Source organism: Barbus barbus, assembly GCF_936440315.1.
Source record: "Barbus barbus genome assembly, chromosome: 1".
NCBI classification, from domain to species: Eukaryota; Metazoa; Chordata; class Actinopteri; order Cypriniformes; family Cyprinidae; genus Barbus; species Barbus barbus.
Window position 1 is genome coordinate 17,761,993 of NC_136729.1, and position 25,292 is coordinate 17,787,284.

At 36.9% G+C, this 25,292-nt stretch overlaps 1 protein-coding gene across 2 annotated transcripts in view; it reads right to left on the reverse strand.

Moving 5' to 3' along the window:
* Positions 1–25,292, reverse strand: part of LOC306873113 (disintegrin and metalloproteinase domain-containing protein 10-like) — a 65,136-nt gene that overhangs the window by 25,992 nt on the left and 13,852 nt on the right. For both annotated transcript variants that reach the window (XM_079422155.1, XM_079422154.1), the window contains exons 2-3: positions 22,284–22,434; positions 2,459–2,577 (exon numbers count right to left, since the gene is read on the reverse strand). In XM_079422155.1, the coding sequence (XP_079278281.1) occupies positions 2,459–2,577; positions 22,284–22,434 (270 nt within the window). The remainder of the gene's footprint in view (positions 1–2,458; positions 2,578–22,283; positions 22,435–25,292) is intronic.

The following is a 25,292-nucleotide window of genomic DNA, read 5'->3' on the forward strand; positions in this document are numbered from 1 at the left end:
ATCCTGCGACAGTCATTAACAAAAAGCCACATTTGTGTGGTGGTGTCCGATTAGAGTATGTGAGAGGAGAGGAGCGTCAACAATTTCCCCGCCGCGCTCCGAGCATTTATTAATATCATTTAGCATTTATTAATTGATATCAGAAACGCCGCTCCGCGTCTAAAGTATTTCAGTATGTTTGAAATATCACAGTTCTATGGAAGCCCGTTTCCGCCTCTGAAAAAAAACAAAAAACAAAAGGTTATTGCAACTTTATATCTCTTAATTTTGACTTTTTTTTTCACAGAATTGTGAGATATAAACTCGCAATTGAGAGTTATAAAGTCAGAATTGCGAGTTAAAGTCCAGTTTTGAGGGGGGAAAAGACTGATATGTTCTCAGAATTGCGAGTTTATATCTCAGAATTATGACTTTTTAAATCGCAATTGAGTTCATATCATGCAATTCTGAGAAAAAAAAAAGTCAGCTGTCAGCTGAAAATCTTCAGAAGGAACAAATAAATTCCTTGAGAACTATAACTTCCTGCTCATGTCCACTGCAGTCATAGCCTTCACATTCTTTCTGATTTGAGTGATCCTTTTCTATCTAGTTAGCTAAATATGTTTAACATGTGAATTATTGCTAAATATGCAGATACATTACGGGCTGTTGGCATGAATTGTACTCGGCATGGAGTGGTGGTGGAGTGCTCTTGGAGCGAGTGAAAACCATGACGCTCCGGTTTTTAAAAAATCCGCTCCTCGCTCCATTCAAAAATCACACCGCTCCACTCCACGCTCTGCTCACATACTCTGAATGTGAGTAACTGTTGCTGTCATGTCAGATCTAATTCAGAACCAGCCGCTATAAAAATGGTCTGGCTGCGGGCGCGGACCAGATATTATTGACCAGTTTTGGCACGCGGGCTGCCTATTGCCAACCACTGCTTTAGAGAGTACAAAGAGTGCTAATGGATAACAAAGGGGGAGAAAGAGAGAGGGGGAGTGAGAGGAAAGCTGAGAACAAGTCAAATGATGAAGTAAAATATGAACATTTGTACGTTTAAGGGCTTTTTCATTTCAAACATTTTTGAAAAATTGTGTCCAAATTGTAGAAGAGCTGAAAATGTAAAAAGTGTTTTACAGTTTTTGTCTGCTGACAAAAATGTCCTTAAATGTAGTCAATATTTCATAATGTCAAATGTGTCACTGAAATGGCATAGTAATATAATAACAACAACAACATTAAATTGTATGCCCTTGGTGAATAAAGGTATTACTTCCAATAAATAAATAAACAGTCCAGAACAATCCTCAACCACGTACACTTCCTCAGGCCTGAAGTCATCCACTCACCCATATCAACAGATCACATGAGCGTCATCTCCTGACAATGCCAGTTATTATGAATCATCCTGTGGTGAGCAGGAAATTACATGTATCCATTCAGAGCAATTCAGAGACTGAAAGGATGTGTCAGTACTAGGGTCAGGGGAGAAAAGTAGTTTTCTTCCTCCAGTAGGCAAGTCTGTCCATCATTTAAAGTACCATATTGACCCGAATATAAGACAATGTTTTTTTCTTGGAAATTCATCAGAAAAAACGCAGTCGTCTTAGGTTCAGGGTCTACACTAGACTTTGCCATGTCAATAATACACCAACAACGACAACAACAGGTGGTGCCAAATACGAGTAAAACGAGTGTGCCATGAAATACATAATGTAACGTGTGTTGTAAATATCACGAGTGAAAACAAAAGAAAAAGAAAAGCTTACAGTTGTGACCGTCATGTTAGCCTGATGGGACCAAAAACTTCCCCTGTGTGATTTTAAAACGTAAGACATTACTCACGTTTGAAGACTACGAAAAGATTTCACTTCTACTGTTGATAAAATTGTGGTAGGCTACTGAGATGGATAGACTAAATATTACATAATTCAGATGGGTGTATATCAAAAAGTGTATATTTTTAAATGTGATTGTTGGTACATTTTTACCAGTATTTACCATACTTTCAAAACAAAAATTAAAATTTTTAATATGCAATATGAAAATAATTTTAGAAAAAAAGTTCCCCTCCCTCAGTAAAACACAAGATTTGGTTTTCAAAAAGCCTTTTTCCAAAAGGTACATCTGGAAAAAGGGGTGTCGTCTTATGTTCAGGTCAATCATTATGGGGTGCTTTTGCCCCAAAAATTTATGAGGCATTTTCTGTGGATCAAAGGACAACCCCACCAGAAAAGCAGTTCTCTCTCACTATATCCTCTCTTTCTTAATAACTCTCTACATAATACATAATACAATACATAAGCTGTACAAAAAAAGAAAATAAATAATCACTTTGCATCTTTAAAAACTGTAGAAATACAATAGATGGAGGCCACATTTCCGTGGCAACTCAGGAAGTGTGTTGAGGTGGATGCATGCCTTTATGTACAAGTGTGTGCATGTGTGAGTGCTGGAAAGGTGCCATGCTCACCGTAAATTTCTCCAGTGTAAATGTGAGAGGTGTCATAGGGAATCTCTACTCCAGAAACTTCCAGCTTCAGATCGGGAGCGAAGAGAGAGGTGTCCCTCTTCATCCGAAGGTTAAAATGCCTGATAGAAAAAGAGAGAGAAAGAGAACAAGATTAATGGCCTGAAGTTGCCCGTGAGCGTACCAATGTGTCCCAACAGAGGTGGATACAACACACACCAAAATACTACTAGTCTGAGTCAAGTCAGCGTAAAGGCCTTTCCACACTGAGCGCGATGCGAAAAAGCGAGGCGAATCGCCCGCGAATGTTGCTTTCACACCGAGCGCGAAACGAATGTTCGCCTTCTGCTAATTCACGCCTGCACGCTAGGTGGCGCCGAACAACAATGTATTTTTCCTCAGATATATAACGCGTATATGGATTTAACATCTAAATTATAATTATAAATAAGTTATAATAAACAAAGTTTGGTTCTACACCAGAAACACACGCTATCTATAATGCTTACAAGATTAGGCTACATCCTAAAATATAATTAGAAGTACAATTAGCATCAAGCTACACTTGAAAATGTATTTAATTTATTAATGTATTTGCTTACCGACTTTAAACCATCATCGACTGCTTGTAATGACTTCAAATTTTGATTTATAGTTGATTTTGATTCTATAATAATAAGCAGACACATGCACTCTTTGTATGTTTAATAAGGCTACACTGCTAATATTAGTCATAAACATCCTTTATTTCTATAAAAAAATAAAATGAGCTGCATACAAAACATACAGAAAATATATCGTCATAATCATGTCTATTTGCTTAGAAAATACGGGATTAGTTTTCATTGTTATGCTGATGATACTCAACTATATATCTCAACAAGACCAGATGAAACTTCTAAACTAAGCTAATAGATTGTGTAAAAAATGTAAAAGATTGTTTGACCAATAATTTCCTCCTATTAAATTCAGAAAAGACAGAGATATTACTTATTGGACCAAAAAACAGTACACAGAATCTCTTGGATTACAATTTGCAACTAGACAGATGTACTGTTACGTCCTCTAAAGTAAAAAATCTGGGTGTTATATTAGACAGCAACTTGTCCTTTGAAAATCATATTTCCCATGTTACAAAAACAGCATTCTTTCATCTTAGAAATATTGCCAAGCTTCGAAACATGCTACCTGTTTCTGATGCAGAAAAGCTAGTTCATGCATTCATGACCTCTAGACTGGACTATTGTAATGCACTGCTAGGTGCTTGTCCTGCTTCTTCAATAAACAAGCTACAGATAGTCCAAAAGACGGCTAGAGTTCTTACCAGGTCAAGAAAATATGATCATATTACCCCAATTTTACAGTCTCTGCACTGGCTACCTATTCAGTTCCGTATCATTTACAAAATATTATTACTTGCCTATAAGGCCCTAAATGGTTTCGCTCCTGCGTACCTAACTCGTCTTCTACCACACTAAATTTATTATTAAAAAAGTCCACTAAAGGAGGTAGAGCTTTTTCACATTTGGATCCCAAACTCTGGAATAGCCTTCCTGATAACGTTCGGGGTTCAGACACACTCTCGGTTTAAATCTAGATTAAAGACACATCTCTTTAGCCAACCATTCACATAATGCATCTTATAATCTTGTACTGCAGTTATATCTGATCAAATGTACATTATTATTATTCTTTAGCTTGGGTTGAACAAATAATTTTTGCTTAGATGGAACAGCAGCTACGCTAATTATGTCTCTATTTGTTTCTCCGTTTCTGCCACGGGATGTTAGGAATTACAGAAGCTTCAGTCTGGATCCAACCCTTAAATGATCTGAGACGAACACCTGAGGAAAGATGATGCCAACCCCTCAGAGGATGCCAACATACAGAATTGCCAAATATTGCCATAAGTTAAATATATTAAGGTTCTACAATATATAAATATATAGTGGAAACTTAATCTCCTGTAGAGCTGCTTTGCAACGATTTGTATAGTAAAAAGCGCTATACAAATAAACTTGAACTTTCATATTTCATGTGTAGAAAAATTTCACTCGATTTTCTTTTTTTTTTTTTTTTTTTTTAAATACGGAAGATCTAGACTAGAGTGCTCCGACTCATAACACTCGCGCACGTGGAAGAAAATGGACAGCGCTCTACAGCTCACATACATACATTCTGTATGAAGAACATGTGAGAATAAATCTGTTCTGAAATACCAACGATAACAGGAACTCAGCATCCACTCTCTTATCCAGGATACTCCTCTTCTTTTTGTTTACACAGGTTTTCGAAACAGCGCCACCATTCGCACCCTTTTGTGCAACAGCAGCTGCTGCAGTCACACGATCCTAGCTCAAATCTTATTGGACGGCCCGTGTTTTCGCTTTGCGAAACTGAAAACATTCGTCAGACTGGATGGAAAAAAAATAAAAATTTTCGGTGCGCAAATGTTCGCGGCCTGTGTGGAAGCATCCATAGGAAGCCGTTGTTTTATTCCAGCGCGACATCGCGTCCGAAATTCGTTTTGCTTTTTCGCACTCAGTGTGGAAAGGCCTTGAAAGGTGTGAAACATTCAAGTGAAACATTTTTCTACACATGAAATATGAAAGCAGATAGACATGATTATGACGATATATTTTCTGTATGTGTTTTGTATGCAGCTCATGGTATTTTTTATAGCAATAAAGGATATTTATGACTAATATTAACAGTGTAGCATTATTAAACATACAAAGAGTTCATGCTTACTATAGAATCAAAATCAACTATAAATCGGAAGTCATTACAAGCACTCGATGATGGTTTAAAGTGGGTAAGCAAATACATTAATAAATTAAATACATTTTCAAGTGTAGCTTGATGCTAATTGTAATTCTAATTATATTTTAGGATGTAGCCTATTCTTGCAAGCATTATAGATGTTTTTCTGGTGTAGAACCAAACTTTGTTTATCATAATTTAGATGTTAAATCCATATGTACGTGGATACATATCTGAGGAAAAATGCATTGTTGGTCAGCGCCACCTAGTGTGCAGGCATCGTGTTTTCTCATCGCGCTCAGTGTGGAAAGGCCTTAAGACTCATAATGCAGAGCATTACTGAAACTGAGATAAAAGGAGGAATAAGGGAAATCTGCCAAACAGCATTTCTCACGGCCAAAATGATTTTTTTACCTAATTTACCAGCATTTATAATCAAATCATATCTTCCCTTCAGATTTTTCCATTTCCCATTGGCACATTAGGTCATTAGGATTTTCTAGAACATTATGCTGGTGAGTGACTCAGTGATTCAAAAGGATTCATCTGGGTTATTAACTTGACACACTTCTACATGGTGATGATCTGACATGTCGAAATTTATAATTGAGCGTGTGCTGGATGTCTAGTTGAAGACATGATGGATTAATGAGAAGAAAAAAAAACAAAAAAACAACATTCAGTAAAAGAATGTTCACACCAAGAATGATAACCATAAAGATTATTAGCGATTATTATAAAATTATTATAATATAAAGAGTATTAGCATCCACACCAGAGCACAATTAAGTTTTATTTATTCTAAGCCTGATGCACTGCAGTTTTGTAGTCTGCTGCTTTAAATGCTCAAGCTCTTTAAAAAGTAATAAAATTTGTTCTGGTTCCAACATCATCATTCCTTGTTATAGTTATGATGTGAGGATTTTGCTTCTCTCGAAAGAATTAGAACGATTCTTATAGCTTTATAATTATCTTTACAGTTATCATTCTTGGTGTGCCTTAAGATTCCACCATCAAACCCAGAAGCAATCCGCAGAATTTTTGGATCTGTAGAATGGATTTAAAGTGCCTCGCTCCTCATAATAGCCAAATCAACCATCAAATTTGCCATATTTTTAATAGAAAGGCAAATGCTATAATACTTTTTTCATATACCATTCATTTTCTTTGTTTAAAAGTTCTGTCTAATCTTTTATTAGACAGACTGTTATACAATGTCAGTAAACTATGAAGATTTCTGAGAGTCTGCTTTCTCTTAGATGCTGACATTCTTATTGCCGTTTTCGGCTTTTGACAAAAAAAAAAAAAAAAAAAAAAAAACAACGTATCGGCCAATGGCAATAGTAAAAAAATTAAATTAAATTAAATTAAATTAAAAAAAGCCAAATATTGACCATGGCGATACATCGGTTGCCCAGTATTTTTTAATAAATAAACATGCAAGGGGTGGGGCAATGTATATAGCATTACAAGTCTATTAATACCCACAGAGCTTTCTGCAGAGTACTGTGTGTGCAGATTGCATCAGTCATTTGTGTTTGATAGCAGAGAGAGAGAAATAGCCTTGAAATGGCCTTGACCACCCTGCTATCATGGATTCCCTCAGGATAAACGGGATCAGGCATCACCCATGCTCATGCAGCTGAGCCCGTGTGTTTGTGTGTGTGTGAAGCTCTAGTCTCTAATACATCAGAGTACTAAAGAAGCCCGACAATAGCGGTGGACAAGATGTGCCACATCAGGGGAGATTTTAATCATGTTAGCTAGAAAAGAAAAGACATTACCGTAATGTGAAAAACAACACAGTATTGACCTGAATAAAACACAAAGCTGAATTTCATAAGAGGCTCAGTACAGGAACAGGAAGACTCAAAGCCAAAGGGGCGGACCCATGTCCCTGTAGTAAACACTAGTGATGAGCATAGCAGCTCACTGCTCCACCCAGGATTGGTTTGACCTTTGTGCAGGTGAGGCTCACTGCTAACATACGCTAGTACTGTCATGAGGAAACTGAGAACAACAGTGAGAGGGTCATGAAAAAAAGTGTAGGAAGAAAATAAGAGAGAGGAAACTAAAAGGACAGAGAGTCCTGGAGGGAGAATAGGCAGGTGGAGGAGGTCAGGGCATTCTCAGAACTCTCTAATTAAAACTACCCTTCACACACACACACACACACACACACACACATCTACATGAGGACACAGACATCTACAGTTTTTTATGCACAGGGAATTCTAATTATTACAGACAACCCCTAATCAAAGTATAGCCAAGCAAACTTACATACATTTAGACTACACAGCTAAATGAGAAATGAATGAAATGAGATCTAAATGAGAACATCCCCTAGACTTCTAATGTTTTTATGTATAGGTATAAATACTATATTCTCACCTCAACCCTTTTTGCTACCAACTCAAACCTGAAGGAAAGTTTGTCATCAAACAAACTTGTTTAGCATGAGTAGCATCATCAAGTAATTGCTTAGTCAATTTCAGAGAGATAGTTCACACATAAAAGAAAATTGTCATCAATTACTGACCCTTATGTTGTTGAAAACCAGTTTAATTGTATTTCTTCTGTGGGACACAAAAATGATTTTTTGTAATTGTACTGCTTTCGCTTCTCAAGAAAAATAACATTGAATGACAGGCTTTCAAGTCTCAAATGGCACAAATAGCAATATCATAAAAGTACACAAAAATAATTTTGGACATGAAAGTGATTAATTCTTGTTTAAATGGTAACTATTCCTATTGATTTTATTCCTAGAGATTTTTGGGGAATACACTGATTCTAATTTGATTTAAACTTGTTAATATTGTGGCAGACTCCCACTTGGCAGTAAACGTAACCGCATACAGTACATATTCTCTAGTACAGAATAACATTAGGAGGGCAGAAGTGCATGTATAAGTACAAACCAATTCATATGTCACTAACCAATGCTTTAACACACAAAAGACATGCATACCACAGGGCATATTACATGTTCTTTATTGTAAGATCCTGTGAAGCGTTACGCTCAGACAAAAGGAAGTAGTGCAGGAAATTTCAAAGTTTTCACAACTCACAGCCAGAAAATGGCATTTTGCAAGTTTAAATTAGATCACTTATGAGTCAATAATAGAGTCAAGCATTTATAAATTCAGAGATTCATAAATTAAAGAATTACATTACAGAGGAGCTTAATCATTTGTTGGTATGAACACGGATGATCAGACATGGATGATTTCATATTTGCATGGAAGCGTTTCGTACTTTTCAGTATGTGACTCAGATCATGAACAACACCCACCATCTTATTCAAATTTCCATGGTGGGCATTGGGCAAAAACTCAAACCCCACCAAAAATCCCCACAAACTAGTGCTGCTGTCTACACCACACTAAGCCACATGAGTCATAGTGGAGAGCACAGAGCACAACATTTCCCCACAAACATTCAAAGTCTTTGCTAATCATGTCAAACCCAACAGTGGTGCTTTCAATTTCCCCATCTCTAGTGCTTCTGTAGGTGGAATGACAAAGCGTTACAAATAATTCTCTATCTAGCTAAAAATGCACATTATTTTCCAAATGTTCTCAGCAGTTAGGGTAATTGTCCCACTCTCAAATTAAAATGGTTTCCTGTTTTGGTTCCATTCATAAAACAAGCAAGAGAATGCCAGCTCAAATACAAAGCATTCTACAAAGCATAAGAAACTAAAAGAAAGCAAAGAAAACAACAACAACAATGCAAAAAGTACAACTTTGATAGTAACAAGGTTGGGATGCACAAACTTTCCTTTTTTTTTTTTTTTTTTCCAATTATACTTAGGTTCTTACAAGTGGATTTCATCCCACTGATGCAGATAGAACACCGTACTAAAATATTATCTATAAGTTACATTATTAGATTGCATTTACGTGGTTCTTCTGTAAGAACAGTTTTACTAGTTTTAAGTTAAATATTAATAATCATTTACTCATGAACATAATTTTCTCTATTTTAAAAGCACTAAAAGGATTGTTAATGGATTCATTAAGCCACAGGAATCGTTAATAGGAATCAGAACCGGAACCAGAATAATTAATTTCCTTTAAGGTTCCCATCCTATGGGTTATTGACTTTGTTGGTCAATCCTACCCTGGGTTGAGACAGTGCTTGATTAGAGAGCACCTCAGGAGTCGCTGTTTGCTTCTCATACAAATTAGCAGCATTCCCACTTATTACTGCAGAGGGCTATATTTATCCTCATGTGACGACAGGAAGGCAACATCTGGGAAAGCAGTGTGTTTGTAAGACTGCACAGTACAAGCAATCACAAAAACCTGAACTCAGCAAATGCAAAGCACACATGAAATCACAAATGCATACACAAAGAGAACAGGATGCTTACTCTACAAAAATATTTGTGATAAGAGAAAGAGAAGAGTGTTAAAGATGCAATTATTATAGGCTAGTGTTGTCACGATACTGGAATTTCTAACTTGGATACGATACCTTGAAAAATATCGATACTCGATACCACGGTGAAAAAAACTGCCACAATATTAAGGGGGTAATTTTTTTAATTTAAAGATAAATGTAACAAGTCGAGAACATGCGGTATATTTTACATGAACAAAAAAATGTCTCGAGGTACTGCATTTGTTGATTTATTTATTAATCTTTTATTAATCTTAGTTAAAATGTTAATTGAAACTAACGTTTACTAATACATGTACTAATTAAAATCCAAAGTTCTATTTGTTGATATTCTCATTTGCTTCATAACCAAAATATTTCCAGATATAGGGCCCTATGAAATCCGTTTTATTTTTCCCCAAATTCAGTTTTATTTTTTTCTACATTCATTTTTTTCCATTTTAATTTTTCTGGATTCCGTTTTTTTCCGTTTGAATTTTTCTGGACTCTTTTTTTTTTTTAATGGTCAAATTAAATGCTATTAATCTAAAAGCATGTCTAATTCATTAAAATCATGAAAATTATACAACTTAACATTTAATTTATTAAAAGTGTAACAAAAATGACACGTTTAGGGCCGTATGAAATGTTTTATTTTTTTCTCACCTTATGTTTTATTGTTACCAAATTCTGTGTTTTAGCATGTCTATTATTTGAATGCATACAAACAATTTTTCTTTATTCTTACAGTAGCCTTATGAAATGTGTTTTCCCCCTCAGAAATTCTGTGTTGTGTATTTAAATTTTACTGGATATCAGATGAAGGCATAAAACAATTTTAATTAATTTATATTTGAATTAATGAAAATTAAACATTTACATTTTTGGCAAATGAAGGGGATTTACTATTAAAATTAAAATATTGTGTGATTATTTCTTTAAAAAAAATGAACAGTAGTAGTAAGTAGTAGTATTATGTACATTCTACTAAATAATAGTAATATAGCCTATTTCTGGCACACGGTCTTTAATAGGCTAAGTTAAACCGAACTTTTATTTTGACGGGTTGCCGTGAATACTTTTAAAGTTCTGTGTGTGTATGATATGAGGCTAGTTTTACTCAAATTAAATGGTAAAATGCTCGTAAAGTGCCTTTCAGATCAGTTCTGGAGATATTGTTGATGTATTTATGTCCTCATTGGGACGGCAGACGCTGAAATCACCGCGAGCGCCACATTAGTAAACACAACCGCACGTGCAGCACATTCACAGAGACGCGCAGAACATGCAGGATTCATATTTAAATCGACTTTTGCAGCTTAATATTTACAGATACTAGTCCATATCGCGATTTGATTTAAGTGTAATGACCTACTTTTTATTAAATCATCCAAACTTTGACAAATTCCGTGACATTCCGCGTTAAACTGTAAATTCCGTTTTTATGACTGGATTCCTCATCGCGGAGATCATAGATCCCTACAGATAGCGCTCCTGCTGTGTTCTTTAACAACCAGAGCAGTCATCTTTCTATTTGCTTCACTTTTGCTATTTAACCAGAGCGAAGGAGACGAGTGCGATCATGTGTGGTGCTTGTCCACGCGCCTTTGGAGAGAAGTGAAAGTGACAGCTCGGCTAGTATCGGTGTATCAATACTTCGGGAAATTAATATTGCTACCGTTCAGATATTTCAGTATCGATATTTATCGAAATATCGATATTTTTGACAACACTATTATAGGCAAAAATTAATTTAACTCTGCAGCCCTAATATGCAAGCAGACGGCTGATCATGATTTTAATGGGACTCACCACCAACAGATCATTAGACTATGATTGCAGCACTTGACCTCAGAGCCTGAAGAGATGGCCCCCTCATCAGCTGAGCACCAGCAAGCCTTCATTAGCTCTACAGTGAATCACTGCATTTCCCTTGCAGTTGTCAAGCGCCCAGCAAACTCCGTTGTTTGAACATCCTAAAAGCCAAAGGGAGGCATCTAGATTCCCACTGTGATCTTTTGTCCCTCGATGGCGTCACTTTCACTGCTAAAGGCAGTTCCAGGAATATCCCACCCGATACCAGTCAGATCCAATTCAGTCCAAGCGGCATGTGCAATGCAATTTCCCAGCACTCAACACTTTCAATTACATTTGCAGTAATGCATCTGAAATTAATGACATCCACCAGCTCAGCCCCCTAATCTGAGTATAACTGGATTTCTGATGCAGAGTAATGACGTTTAAGAAAGAAAAAATGATGACGCCAAAAGCATAGATGGCAACTATGTGAGTCTATAAGGCTAGAGTGATACAGCAACAGGATATTTACTGAGTACATGACGCTCCTTTTGTTTACTACAGAGTGATAAAGGAACGCTTTACTAGAGTGCTCTATGACAGACGGGAGATGGGGGCGGTGAACAGCAGGGAATACTGAGTGTGAGTGAGTGTGTGAGGGAGAACGATAGGCACTGAGAATGAAACAGCCTTTAAAGAGCAAGCAACTGAAAGAGAGGGGGAAGAATAAAGTTTGTTAAAAATGACTGTGAGAGATGGCAGCTGAATTAGGTAAGGACAGAGGTGGTAAGCGCTAATGAGAAGAATTTCCCTACATGACACAACTGCCTGCCTCACTGACCTGATCTAGGTCTACCTGCCTTGAATGACACTCCTCAACAACAATAATAATATAAATCAAAACAGAAAATATTTTTAATGAATTGACTATTATTATTAATAATAATAATAATAATAATACAAATATTATATTAAAACAAAACAAAAATGATTAATAATACTTACTACCATCCTATAAACCTGACACAAAAATGTAGAAAAAACAGTGCAGTGCAGCCAACTCGCTCCATCTGTACTGGGGTGAATAATCTGCAGAAAAACTGAGCAGGCAAAATGACCAAATGCACACTGCTAGGGAGATAAGAAGTCTTTGAGTGAGTTTGGATTGTTTCTCTAGCTGGGGCAAGTTGTAATCAAGGCTCTTGCATCTCTGAGCTGGACTTTGCCTCAACTGCTTGCCTCTTCTCCTGTCCTTCTCTCCTCTTTAAAGTTACCTATTTTTACCACACTCCATTCTAAGGACTCATTACTGAAACACAGATTGGCCCATCTGGCTGCTGGAGGGCTTTACATATGGACACTTGCCCTGTGAGTACACAAAAACCATGAAAAAGGGGAATGAATCGTCAGACGCCAGAGAAGCCATTGATCCTGCAGTGCATAGCAGGCCTGAATCAACTTTCCTTGCCAGTCTGTCTGTGCTCAATGCTGCGTGCCACAAAGAATCAATATAAGAGAATTAATTGCAGACTGCACCACTGCGGGCAAGAGCAAAGCACTGGTGAGAAATCTGATTCCTAGAACTGAAATGTGATTATTTAATTAGACACAATTCAACTCAATTAAAAGATATGTTGTATAAAATATCAAATATTCTGAAGGAGCCTCACAAAGAAAACTGCCTAACAATCCCCAGTGAAACAAAGGCAGACCCCTGAAGATGTTTAGGTAAAAACAAACCTGGTTCAATCATTTGAGTCAGCAAGGAAAGAAATATAAAGTGAAGTGACATACTGCCAAGTATGGTGACCCATACTCGGAATTCGTGCTCTGCATTTAACCCATCCAACGTAAACACACACAGCAGTGAACACACACACACACCGTGAACACACACCCGGAGCAGTGGGCAGCCATTTATGCTGCGGCTCCTGGGGAGCAGTTGGGGGTTCGGTGCCTTGCTCAAGGGCACCTCAGTCGTGGTATTGAGGGTGGAGAGAGCGCTGGACATTCACTCCCCCCCACCTACAATCCCTGCCGGCCCAAGACTCAAACCCGCAACCTTCGGATTACAAGTCCGACTCTCTAACCATTAGGCCACGACTTCCCCATGGCATAAAGAATACCTTCACAATTTTTTACTAACTCTAATAAAATAACGGTAATGGCTGATGAAAATTACATTCTAAAACATTAAAAAGAAGTTTTAAATTTAAATTTCACTTTACTTTTTTTTTTTTACTGTTTTTTTATTAAATAAATGCAGCCTTCATAAGCATACTAAACTTTCAAAAACTAAATATTTTCTAGACTTCTGTGAAGTAGATGTAATCTAGTAGTAATCTAAATACATGAATCTTCATTTAGTAAAACGATGATGTTTTGACCTTGTTGAATTAAAATAAAAGAAAAAAAGGATAAAACAGAGGAAAAGCCATTAAGATGTTTATTTGCTTTATCTCCTAGTGCACTTAAAGTCTTAATGAAAGTCCTTATTAAAACATTATGTGCTTGCGTTCATCGTTTTACAGCATTGGATTAAAACAGCAACGTTTTAATCCAATCAACCATCTTATTGGACATTGTTCTCTAATTACCTCCTCTCCCTGCAGGAGCATACATAATCTCAATAACGATACAGTAAACTCTTATAATGTACCACACAAAGGTGCCGTCCTTCCATTATCAGATGCAGGCCGAAGCCAGTGTGATTAGTAGATTTCCTGCAGAATGTCCTAGAGGAGCACATCAGTCCGAATTCAATTTAGAGCAACAGAACAAAAACATCAGGGACAAGTATGAGCAACTGGAGCAAGAGTTACTCTACAGAGAGAGGAGACGGTGAGAGTGAGTGAGTGCGGATGAATACAAACAACATCAGAGCACAGCAGCAGAGATTCAGGTGCAGGAGCTGTTAACCGTTTGATGGATGGATGGGAAAGCTTTACTGAACAACTTTTCAGTATCAAGCCTCATAAAGAACCCATCTGGTGACGAGTCAACATCTTCTGTACAGCACATACTGCTACACAAAGAACATATTTAGACTGTACAGATCACTAACATGATGATAAAGTGTGTTTGTGAGTGAGCGAGCGAGCGAGACAGAGAGAGAGAATCTTTTGTGGGGCTTGCTAAGAAAGCTTCAGAATTGCTATTGAGACATTTTTACTACATACATGAACTTTAAATTCTTTTACTTTTCTAAGTGATTGCACTTGTGGATAAAACGGGCTAATAAATCCTATATAAATTTATATCTCTTATAAAAAAAAAAAAAAAAAAAAAAAAAAAAAAAAGGTTTTCTACCTCTGCCTCCACATCTTATTTTCAGTAGGAAAAACACTACCACACAAACTCATTCGCTTGAAGAAATACTTTGAAAATGTCAATTTTAATAAACTAGAACCTCCATCACAGAGAACGTACACAAAATACAGTTATAAGAAAAACCTCTTGATCTCAATTCCATTTCCTTGTAACAACAAACAACAAGCACTGTTTAAATCAAGAAATAAAATATTTATTTCTTCTCGCAGTCTGCGGTCAGGAGACCCTTATGTAACCTGCTGTGATCTCTCAGCACTTCCTTTGTTATTTCAGCCTCCTGTGTGCTTCGAGTCCCTTTGCTGTGATCAATACTAAGAAAATATGGACAGCAGATGAGTTGTGTGTAAAACTTCCAAAAAGCTGAAGATCGTGGTCAGAAAAACACTGTTTGTTGCACATTGATCTCTTTTGCTTCCAAAACCAAATAAAACAAACAATATGTTTTACAGCGTGTAACTGAGCATTACAGCGCTGAAGAAGAGGCTGAAACAGAATTATTAAAACAGACTTCTCTCACAGAGATCTTATTTAGATCACATGCCCAACACTCAGGAGAACGTAAGGAGAGACAGTGTTCGTGCTCAACTTTTTCTAATCTCTCTGTTCTCTGAGCTCACATGAGGGTGTGAGAGGGCAGATATGCATCACATGAAGACCATGTGATCCTGCCTTGCCCGTTTTACACAGAAGAAATAGCATGTTTATCTCACACACACACACAAACACACGCGTGCACGACAACAACAAAAATGTGACACCGCAGGTCTCCTGGTCTGCATGTTCTTAGCATAGTTATTAAAGGCTGATATCATTACCACTTCTGCAATTTTATTTGAATGGGAAAAGAAATTGAGTAATTTTAAAATGCCAAATAGTTAGTTTGTTTTAATAGTTTCAATATCTAATGCAATAAAATTGAATGCGTCTGTGCTCATTTGTACTGACAAAACAGGCTGTTTTTATTTGCCCTGGGAAACAGCAGTAGCGGATGAGACCTGGGTACACAAAAACATTACAAATCAAAAATGTGCAAAGTTCAGGAGCACTGGCAGAGTTAAGGAGTCAGAGTAATGTTATATGCTGTAATAATAAATATATGCCTTTTTAATGGTGGAGTGGAAAGTTCCAGCTGAGTTTGAATAGAATTGTACATTCAGTTTTACAATAAAATTGGATTTGTTTTTGTTTCAGAAACAAAAATTTCCAAACATATTACAAAATTATGCATGCCACTGATTTGGCATGGCACTAATTGTCCAAATGGTCTCTAGTCAATTTGTAATGATTGTTTAAAAAAAAAAAAAAAAAAAAAAAAATTGCACTCCTGATTTTGGATCTCTTTTAGCACCCCAACTTACTAATCATTAAACCACGAGTACTACAATAATCATACATTTAATTAGTTCCAGAAGAAATGGACAACCTTATAAGTCTTCCCAGCTCTTCTACATTATTTCTAGAGCAATACTTCCACTGTTTAGAGTCTTTTTCTTTCCTTCTTCCTTTCTTTCCTTCTGCTTATTAAAATATTACATGGGCTATAATCCTTTATATAATATTTTATGTAATCATGCAAATAATGATAAATCGTCAGTGATTAACAAAGAGCATCAATTACAGTTTAATAGGAGAGCAAATTATCCTTAATGGTTTTGAATGACTGGGGTCTTAGAAGACAATCCTCTTGCTTTAGGGCAGTGGTTCCCAACCTTTTTTTTCACACAGCCTACAGTGTACAGCCTACACTAGAAAAGCAATGAGTGACATGCTTGCAGAAGTGCAGCATCAGCGTTTAGGAGAGAGAGAGAAACATCACATCAGACACTCAAATAAAACTCATACACAAAAGACAATTATTTAATGTGCTGGTCCGTCATGTGCCTGCTGACTGGTATATTTATATATAACGCAAAATGAATGTAGCTGTCATTCCTCTCTAATATATCTATCTATATATAATTTTCTCACACGCACACACATATATAGTGAAAATATAATTATACATACATGCATATTATATATATATATATATATATATATATATATATATATATATATATATAAAAAAATGCAGTTTCAGCCAGCGTGAATCAAGGCTTCGTCAGGACAGCATTCTTGTAATGCGAAGAGAAGAGTAATTAATTACACAACATTTTAATATGAAGAGGTGCTCTTTGGTTTTCAACTGCAATAAATACTCTCACTCAAATCAAAGTTTCTCACTTGCATTCACAAAATAATTTGTTACATTTATATAGCGCTTTTCTGGGTACTCAAAGCGCTTGACTGCTAGACACAAAAGACACTGACTGCTGCTTTTTATATAAAATATTTCCCGTTATGAATTATGATACAGCTTGATTCGTTGGTCCGTTGGGTCGGATTGCTTTCTCACCACAAACTAAACGCTCCAGGGTTTGTTTGAAAGCGTGCTGAGACCACCTCTTCAAGGAGGTCTCGGTACGCTTGTTTGGTCCGCTTTTGGTGCGCACCCGAGTGTGATTGCTGCTTTCACCTGCCCAAACGAACCACGCCAAGAGGGAAAACAAACTCTAGTGCGATTCAACCAAACTAAATGAGGCAGGTGTGAAAGCACCCAAAGTAACCACTGTTTATGAGACCAAATCAGCAAAAAATGCAAGTCACAGAAGGTCTCCCATAAGATCAAACTGATGTGAGCTGAAAAACATTAATCAAAATGACAAACTAACCTCCTTTACCTCCCGGTTACTTTGATGCTGTATACGGTTACTTCCCTAGAGGTTAAATCACAAACTCTCAGTTCAGCTTTGTTTAGTTGGAGACTTTTTTTTTTTAAATCAACTTAGAGATGACATAGCCAGCCTAAGCTTTTTGTCTTCCAAAGCATTGCCAATACCTAAAGGCCTTGGGGAAGTTATGGGCTCTCTCTTACTTCAGTATGCCATCATAAAATTACCAGTCCAAACCCTCATTCATGAATAACTGGGATTCTATATCCATTGTGCCTTTGAGCTAGACATTTGAGTCTGGGCTGCTCCAGAGGGACTGTGCCATAGATGATGTACTCCAAGTCACCTTGGATAGGAAAGGGACTGCTAATGTACGGTAATGTAATGCAAATACACTGCTCGTTCTGACTATGACATCACTTCAACTCATGTGTGTGAGGGTCAGTGACATTGCAGGAACAGTGCAGAGATTACCTCACTTTTTCAGCAAGATAAGTGATAAAAGGCAGACTGATCTGGCAAGAGATGTGCATATCGGTATTAGTCATAAGACTCACGCTGACTAGGCTCAAGTCATACGGTGATGTGTGACTCCCCATGAATCTCCTGCTTGTTAAATATTCATTCACTCGTAAGCCTCTCTGTCTCTGAAGAGGGGAATGAGAGCGGCTGTGGACTCACCTTGAAGAGATTAGCTCCAGGGCTCATTCTGTTCCACCTTTGGCAAACTCCACTGCGGCTTAAACCGCTAATCCCAATAGGCAAAACACACTAAATGTACCCCACCCACACACACACACACAGCACTGCTCTCTTTCAAACAATACACTGCTTTCAGCCACAGACAACTGTTTTCAGGCACACCACCCCACGTGTCTGAACACACAGTTGAGTTCCTGAGTTAATGTCAGAAACTAAACAAAACAAGCATTCAGTGATAACTGAGAACACCAAGGCTTGTTATATGCAAACTATCCAGCAGTTAAATACAACACACTGGCTCTTTTCAAGAGAAGGGACAGAGGACTACTTGGGCCAGAGAGAATAGCACCTACTGAACAAAACCCTCCAGAGACACATAAAAAAAATGTTGAGTTCATATAGGGAATCTGTGTACGCAGGAAAGTATAAAGTTGTGTATATCACATGACCCTTGTATCTTTGTTATATATAGTTTAGAGATCCACAATATATCTGTATCGTACTAATGACTGGTATCGGTTGAAAATGGATGTACACTCCGGTTAAATAGTGGAGTCAGTTACAATTGTTAATGTTTTTGAAAGAAATCTCTTCACCAAGGCTGCATTTATTTGGTTACAAAAAAAAAAAAAAAAAAGTTATATTGTGAAATATTATCACAAATGAAAACTGTTTTAGATTTTAATATAGTTTAAAATTTAATTATTAATTTATACTTAATTATCTACCACATACTTAAATTTTAAAAACACTAATAATTTAATAACCCTGCTAAATGTAATCTTAGCAAAGCTCAAAATGAACAACCATTTTAATACTGTACATTATAGTGTTGTGAAGCTTAAATTCAATTTAAGCTTTAAAAAAAATGATTTAAGGCTTTAATATCAGCAACAGTGTCGGCCAGACTTTTAATATTGGTGCATCCCTAAAATAAATTTGCTAATTTGATTTCAGAAACAATAAAAGAGTAATACTCTAAAATATTAATATGAGGGCAGCTGATCTAAGGGCAGCTTATTTACATTTCATGATGTCTGTCTGATCATAAGCAAGGTTTATTAAATTCAAAGGATTCGCCACCCTTCTCAGTAACACATCTTCAAATTAACTATGTGCAATTTTCTTTCACTTTAAGTTATCAGACATTCTCATGTAGCACTTACAGACAAATTAATATTATACACACACACACACACACACACAGCATCATTCAATGAGCACTTTAACCTTATTATATAATTAAATTCAGCATCTAAACATAATAAGGCTGATTCATGAATAATGGATTAAAAAAAAAAAAAAACACTCCATCACATGTGACAAATGGCCACTTCATATGCTATGCCACACTCAGAGATCCCGTTAGGCACCTAAACATCAACTTGACTCACACATTGGCCTCCCAGAACCCCTTTCACAATAGATGACCTTCATCATGTTTGAGTACAATGGCTTCAAAAGAGACCTTTGAAGTCCAAAGAGAGAAAGAGCTCTGTGAGCTCCTGCAAACAAAGACCCTTGTTTACACCTGATATTAAAGTCCATCTATGATGATCCATATGAGATGGACTGCTTTTTACACGTTTAAGAGCCTTTGCACTAAATATATGATGTAGTCACATGGATTTCTGACTAGATCCGAATATGGTTTAAATCCTCGGATCACACAACATTTGGATAGTTTTCACCTAGTGTCATCCACTTTTTCTAAAGTCCACAATGACCATTTAATGTAGAATCCATTGTGCCATACACACTCACTGATAACAGTACTTCCTTTGTAAGCTGCTGTCTTCCTTTAGTCTCACTTCATGTGAAGACACAGAGAGAGAGTGAAAATAAAAGAACGCTTGGGATGTGTTATTTTTAGTCTGCTGAACACCTTCACACACATGCAGGCAGGAAGAAAGCAGATGGTTATGTGGACCTGCATGTGTGTTTTGGTGCGTTCTTTTGTCACGACACAAAGGAATACATTAATGCTTATGCACATGTGTGTTTGTACAGTTTGTACAGTATGGTAATCTGCACTTGAGCAGTCATTTTTGTTCTGTACTTACTCTTATCTTGACACACATGCATTCTTGAAAACAGATTTACAATATCATCCAAAAAAATGTCTAAGATGTCTACTAACTCAAAGAACAAGTCAAAACCAAACGCTCAATGTGAGGGAGCTGTCAACATTCAATCACAGGAACACACAGACAGATCCGTCTCATCGTAGGAAAGATTATGTCATTGGGCTTAGCAGGCTCAGGTCTTCCTGTCCTTTGGCTCTTGTTTTCTTATAGCAGGGTCAGAAGGAAACACTACTGCTGACAAAAAGGAAGTTGAGATAAAAGCAGGCAAAATGGATTTTTGCAGTGGCATCACAGTCTCTTGCATGGCCTAATAAAACAAGACTATTTGTTTGTATGCTTATTTAATTCAGTTGTTTATTCTTTCACAAAATACTGAGACAAGCTTGTATGTGATTAATGGTCCTTAAAGGAACACTGCACTTTTTTTGAAAATAGGCTCATTTTCCAACTCCCCAAGAGTTAAACAGTTGAGTTTGAATGTTTTTGACACAAGCAAAAGAGACCCGTGGCAAAGAAACAAGGAAAAATATTGAAACTCTTTGGTCATTTTTGAGCACGATGCTAACAGTCTAAGCAGATTCAATGTTCTACGATAAACTACGCTAAAAGTGCTACCAGACCCGGAGATCGGCTGAATGGATTCGAAAACAGTAAAACTCAAATGTTTAACTCTTGGGGAGTTGGAAAATGAGCCTATTTTCAAAAAAAGTGCAGTGTTCCTTTAAAAGAAAGTCAGAAGGCCTTGATGAATTAATACTGGTTGACTTAATATAGTTAAATAAATGAAAAATTTGTTGAAAGGCATCTGTAGAAAAAAAAACAAAAGACATGCCTTGGTTTATAAAAACAAAGGAAATTTTTTTTTCACAGTAATGCACTTACAATGGAAGCCCATTGGGGCATGTTTAAAACGCAGCAAATAAATATTAAAGTTAATGTGTTGCTGGTCATTTGCATAAAGTTAAGCTCTGCTTAACTTTGTTTCTTTGCCACGGGTCTCTTTTGCTTGTGTCAACGAAAAGCGCCAACTCTTGTTAAAAATGAATAATATCACGTCACTTTGCTGCTGCAAATTGCTGTCAGTATGAGCAGCCCTTTGGACTGTAACAAACTGTACAGATCAAGTTATTTTTCAAATGAATAATTCATGTAAGAATGTTAACAGAAATACAAGCTTTCCATTTCTGCTTCTGCTTTTAAACCTTATGAAAAATATGCACCAAAGGCTTTCATGGGGAGAGGCTGTATATGTTTATCATTTTTGTTCAAACTGAGGTACGAGTTGAAAGTATTTTCTGTGGTAATCGACATCATGCTACATATGCTGCAGAGGTTAATTTGTATCAAACCTGCAATAATTCTTTCATGTGCAATTTCATCAGTTTCTCTCCTTCAGAGACTAAAAAAAATGAATCTTTCTAAAATCCCTGTAGTGAAATAAAGACTACAAAAAAGGTTTGTGTCAGATGAAATCTGTAGATTAAATATAGAATTTAGAGTAAAAAGCTGGCAGCTATATTAAAGTTACTACAGTGAGTTAATTTACTACTGAGATATAATGTCATCAAGCTGTCAGACAGTGTCTGTCATCAGAATGGTGCAAATCATATCCTGTGTAAATGTTGACTGGGCATACCACACTGCCTCAGGTGCAATTATATGGCACCAGTTGTACCATCCAAGAACAGAACGATGCTAAAGACATGCTCACAAACTACAGAAACAGGAAGCTTTCTGTCTGCAGGCTGCTTGCCAGACCCCAAAGATCTAAGCCTGATCAATTTGGCTCTGCATTGCCTGGAGCGGTGAATCACCAGGGGTCTCTATCATTCTGTATTGCTCTGTGAAAAATGTAGAAAAATGAAAAACCTCAGGTAGAACAATCCAGGGTCATTGTTCCTAAAGAAAAAAAAGACCCAATTTTCACAGAACGAAAGATCTGTGAAGCTCCTTTCCCCTCATAAATGCTCAGACGACGAGTATTAAACCAGAACAAGACATCCAGTTTTCCAGAATCAACAAGTGACCAGAAAAGAAGGCTTGGCTGACCTGCCGTGAGCGTGAAAGTCCAGGTGCAGGAACTGGTCCTGGTGAGACAGAGCTCTCTTAGCCCTCTGGTGCTTGCTGTGCAAGACGTCTGTGTCGTAGGACAGGCCTTCGTAATGTCGAATGTACTTGTTCAGGGGTTTCCCATATTGACCTACGGAAAAAAGTAAGGAAGAGACAGAAAGACAGATGAAACTCAGGGACAGGTTGTGATCTGACTAGCTATTATTGAACACAAGACTTGGTGCAGAAGGTTAACAGGCAAACTGTGGTGACAGAGTGGTCATAAATCTCTGTGATTGATGGAATTACACTTTGAGCTGCAACATGATGACTCATTATCTGTAAATTACAAGGCTTAGGCCTGTTTCACACATCCTGTGTCTGCAGTGTGTAAGTGAATCGGCATTACAGCGGGGCACTGAGCTTTCAAACCGACAGAGTCTCTGCTGCATAATACATCTGCGGCTCTATAGGGGCTGTTTTAACCAGATGGGTGACTGGACACATGCCCAGGGCACCATGTCACCATGTAGTGTCAAAAACAAAAACAAAAAAGATTGGGGATTTCCAGTTCATCACACTGAATTTATCCTTAAAACATCCATAAATTATAAGACAGTTACTGGGATCCAAAAAATGGCAAACAACTCAATCAGTAGTATTTGGCCAGCAATGTCACTGTCCAGCAAAAGTGGTTATGAATTTATTGCGGTCTTGGAGCTTATCGAGCTTCTCTTTTGCGTTGTTTTTTTTTTATAAAAATAACTTAATTTTGTAAAAAAAATATTACATTTAACTACATTTATTTGTGTGAAAAGTGTATAATATATAATATTTTAAAATAAAATAAATTAATAAAGCGCACAGTAAATATGTTAAACGTATACAGGATGAATACTACAATCTGTAAATATAGGCATGGATATGCGTGGCTTATGTGTGAAGCTGGCCTTATACTGTCATTAATAAGAGGAGCAGAGAACATATATATTGTCATGTTTCATGAGGGCACTAATATTTTCCACTTCTATTGTGGGAAAGTACAGTATTTATGTTTTTTCCCTCCGATCTTTTCTCAGACTCAAAAAGCAACTTCCTGGCACAGTAGCATTTATGCTAAGAATAGCCTGACCTTAGCAGGGAGCGTTTACTTCGTCACGACACTATAGTATTTGCCTCAACAACAGTTGTACACACGAATTACCCACAGCGATCCATACATTGCATCTCACAAACAGCTTTTCTAGTCCCTTTGCTTGCTTCACAAGCCTGAAATCTTGACAGGATGATGACAGTTATATACTCTGCTTATTTTGGAGAAGGCAATGTAGTCTGACAATGTATAAAAGAGTCTATAAGACAATATGACTTCTAAGTAGGGCTGGATATCGAGTTCGATACTTTTTAGGCACCGACCGAATTGCCTCGATACCACCGAGTATCGAAAAACGTCTTGTCGTTCGGTACCAAATTTCGATACCTAAGGGGTTAATCTCATCACCGTCAGTGAGCCAATAATCCTGCAGCACTAGGTGTGTTTGACTAGAAGTGACGCGGCGCTGATTGATCAGTGTTTGACATCCGCGAGAGCGTTTCGAAAGCACACGGAGCAGTCTGCTCTCTATATCGCACAGTTTGTTTATTATACACAGACTGAAGCGCGCGTGACGCTCGCGGTGATTTCAGCGTCTGCTGCCTAACTAAATGAGGACATAAACACATGAACAACATCTCCAGAACTGCTGTGAGAGTCACTTCATGAGCATTTTACCGTTTGATTCGAGTAAAACTAGCGTCATATCATATACACACAGAACTGTAAAGGTATTCCAGGCAACCCGTCAAAATAAAAGTTCGGTTTAACTTGGAAGACACTGCGGCAGAAATATATTAATATTGTCCAGCGGACAGTACATACTGCTAGGCTACTATTAAAATTATTAAAACTTTATTATTATTTTTTTTTAGAAATGATCACACCACAGTTATTCCATTTTTTAATTTTAATGGTAAACCCCCTTTGTTTGCCAAAATAAATAAACTTTGATTTTCAATAATTTAAAGAAATTAAATTAATGTTTTATGTCTTCATTTGAAAACCAGATACAGAACACAGAATTTCTGAGGAAAAATAAAACCTTTCATTAGGCTATTTTAAGAATAAATTTAAATAAACTTAGTTGTTTTTATGCATTCAAATAATTAGACATACTACACCAGAATTTAATAACAATAAAACATATGGTGAAAGAAAATAAAACACCCACTTATGAAAGTGGATGAAGATTTAAAATTTCTTGTAAAAGTCTTTAACAACCTAGAAATGTTGATGTGTTTTAAAATGAACACACACTAATGTAAACGTAGCCTAACAGATGTGTAAACTGAAAACAATTTGAACTTTATTAAAATTATTTATTTATTGTGTTGGATATATTTTGTTCCTTTGTGCAGTGGCTCAGGAGATGAGGCTTTGAGTCTGTATAAATATCAACATTAAAAAAATAGTTTTTTGAGATAATGTAATCTTATTAAAACTGATTTCATAAAACTGGTATCGAAAAAGGTATCGTTCAGGAACCGGTATCGAACTCAAGGTATCGGTATCGAAAATTTTTGAATGATACCCAGCCCTACTTCTAAGACGCTCCAACCTCTGGCTGACATACTTTCAGAGGAAGAACTTTGACAGTGGCTTTCCATCAGTCAACACAACCTACAGAGAACCACCCTTTCCTGTTTTGAATTTAACTCTACCTCCCCTGGGCTCCAACCATGTTTCAAGAGTTTTATTCGTCACATACACAATTATACAGAGTATAACCAGCAGTGAAATGTAGGTCTGCTATGACAATAAGCCTAAAGCACCAAAATGTCTTGAATAGAGCGGCTCCTTTCACTCTGAGAACAGAATAACGTCTGTGCAAGAGGGCCATCAGCACTGACAGGTCATGTCTGGAGACGGTCTGAACTGATTTATGCCTCTGTACAACAAAAACTGAATGTCAC